This window comes from Myxine glutinosa, chromosome 3 (genome assembly GCF_964187855.1).
Source record: "Myxine glutinosa chromosome 3, kmMyxGlut1.1, whole genome shotgun sequence".
Classification (NCBI taxonomy): domain Eukaryota; kingdom Metazoa; phylum Chordata; class Myxini; order Myxiniformes; family Myxinidae; genus Myxine; species Myxine glutinosa.
This window is the reverse complement of record NC_136263.1, coordinates 138,227,246-138,228,694: the sequence shown is the minus strand read 5'-3', so window position 1 is coordinate 138,228,694 and position 1,449 is coordinate 138,227,246. Positions and strand designations below refer to the sequence as shown.

Genomic DNA, 1,449 nt, shown 5'->3' with positions numbered 1-1,449 from the left:
TGAGGCAATGTTTTTATGGCCGGATGCCCTTCCTGGCGCCAACCCTTGGTCACGCTCTTACGATGCGCAGGGATACAGTGTACCTATTCTAAGCCCGGGTACATCATTCATCCCAGCAAGCTGGTACTCAATTTGCCGACCTCGGAAGGATGACAGGCTGAGTCAACCCCCCTGGTGTTAATTCAGTGATCGACCGGGATTCGAACTCAGGATCCTAGGATCCCAAGCCGGCACCCTAACCGCTCCATTCCCTCAACATGAGCAATTAGAAAAACGAGCAGCTCACGCTGTTGCCTCCGTGCACGAAATAATAAAACGTACATGCAAAGGCACGAGACAGACATCGGATGGAGGACCATGACCGAGCTCGTTGAGGTCCCGGTGAGTATATAAGGGGAACCCCGTTGGAAAGGCCCGTTCAGACACGTCTCCCGATCCGTACTCCTGGGACTGCGATCCCTTCTTGCCAGTGGTGCGGGTCCCCGCGGGTGCGTGTCCAGATTTCTTAGGGAGCAGCACGGCCTGGATGTTGGGAAGCACGCCGCCCTGAGCGATCGTCACTCCACCGAGCAACTTGTTCAGCTCCTCGTCGTTATGAATGGCGAGCTGAAGGTGCCTCGGCACGATGCGCGTCTTCTTGTTATCCCGGGCGGCGTTCCCAGCCAGCTCCAAGATCTCGGCAGACAGGTACTCGAGCACGGCCGCCAGGTACACAGGAGCTCCGGCACCGATCCGATCGCCGTAGTTGCCTTTGCGCAACAGTCGGTGGATGCGTCCGACAGGGAATTGTAGCCCGGCATGCGAGGACCGTGACTTCGGCCTGGAGCGGGCCTTCCCCCCGGTCTTTCCACTAGACATCTTCACAAAGCGCTGTAGACCGCAAAATCACCAAGTAGCCCAAGAGCAGGAGCACCACCACGCGCACCACAAACGATATTGCTGAAGAAGAATAAGAAGAAGAATGCCCCCATCCGGTGGAATCGGTGTTTATAAAGCCGTGAGTGGGCGGAGCAAATCGTGTATATCCAATGGCAATCCTTCAGAAAAAACGACGACACCTCAAATAACAGGATCGCTGCGGAAAACGAAATATTACCTCAACATTAACTTCGCCATTAAAACAACAACTACACCTCAAATAACATGATCGATCCAGAAAAACTACCTCAACATTGGCTTTCGGAAGTGGGAATATGGCGAACGCATGAGGCCGGGATGTCTTGCGGAAGTCGCGGGTGCTTCTGTTTCCTCTTCCGGTGTTGTGTATCGCGGCTCACCCCCTCTCTTGTGGATATCGATCATCCATTTAGTGGACCAGTGGGTTGAACTCGAACCCCTCGGGGTTCGTATCAGAGTCTCACGAGGATCTGTCGTGAAGAGGGTTCGGCCTCGGCAGGATAACATTACTATTAGTATTAGGAGTGAAGAATCTGATGTTCCTGCTGCAGA

At 54.0% G+C, this 1,449-nt stretch overlaps 1 protein-coding gene across 1 annotated transcript; it reads right to left on the bottom strand.

The window, feature by feature from the left end:
- Positions 1 to 282: 282 nt before the first annotated feature.
- On the bottom strand, positions 283 to 1,248 carry LOC137423964 (histone H2A-like). Its single transcript, XM_068111481.2, has one exon. It carries the CDS (start codon positions 856 to 858, stop codon positions 283 to 285), a length of 576 nt encoding a protein of 191 aa, XP_067967582.2. The 5' UTR covers positions 859 to 1,248.
- Positions 1,249 to 1,449: the final 201 nt, after the last annotated feature.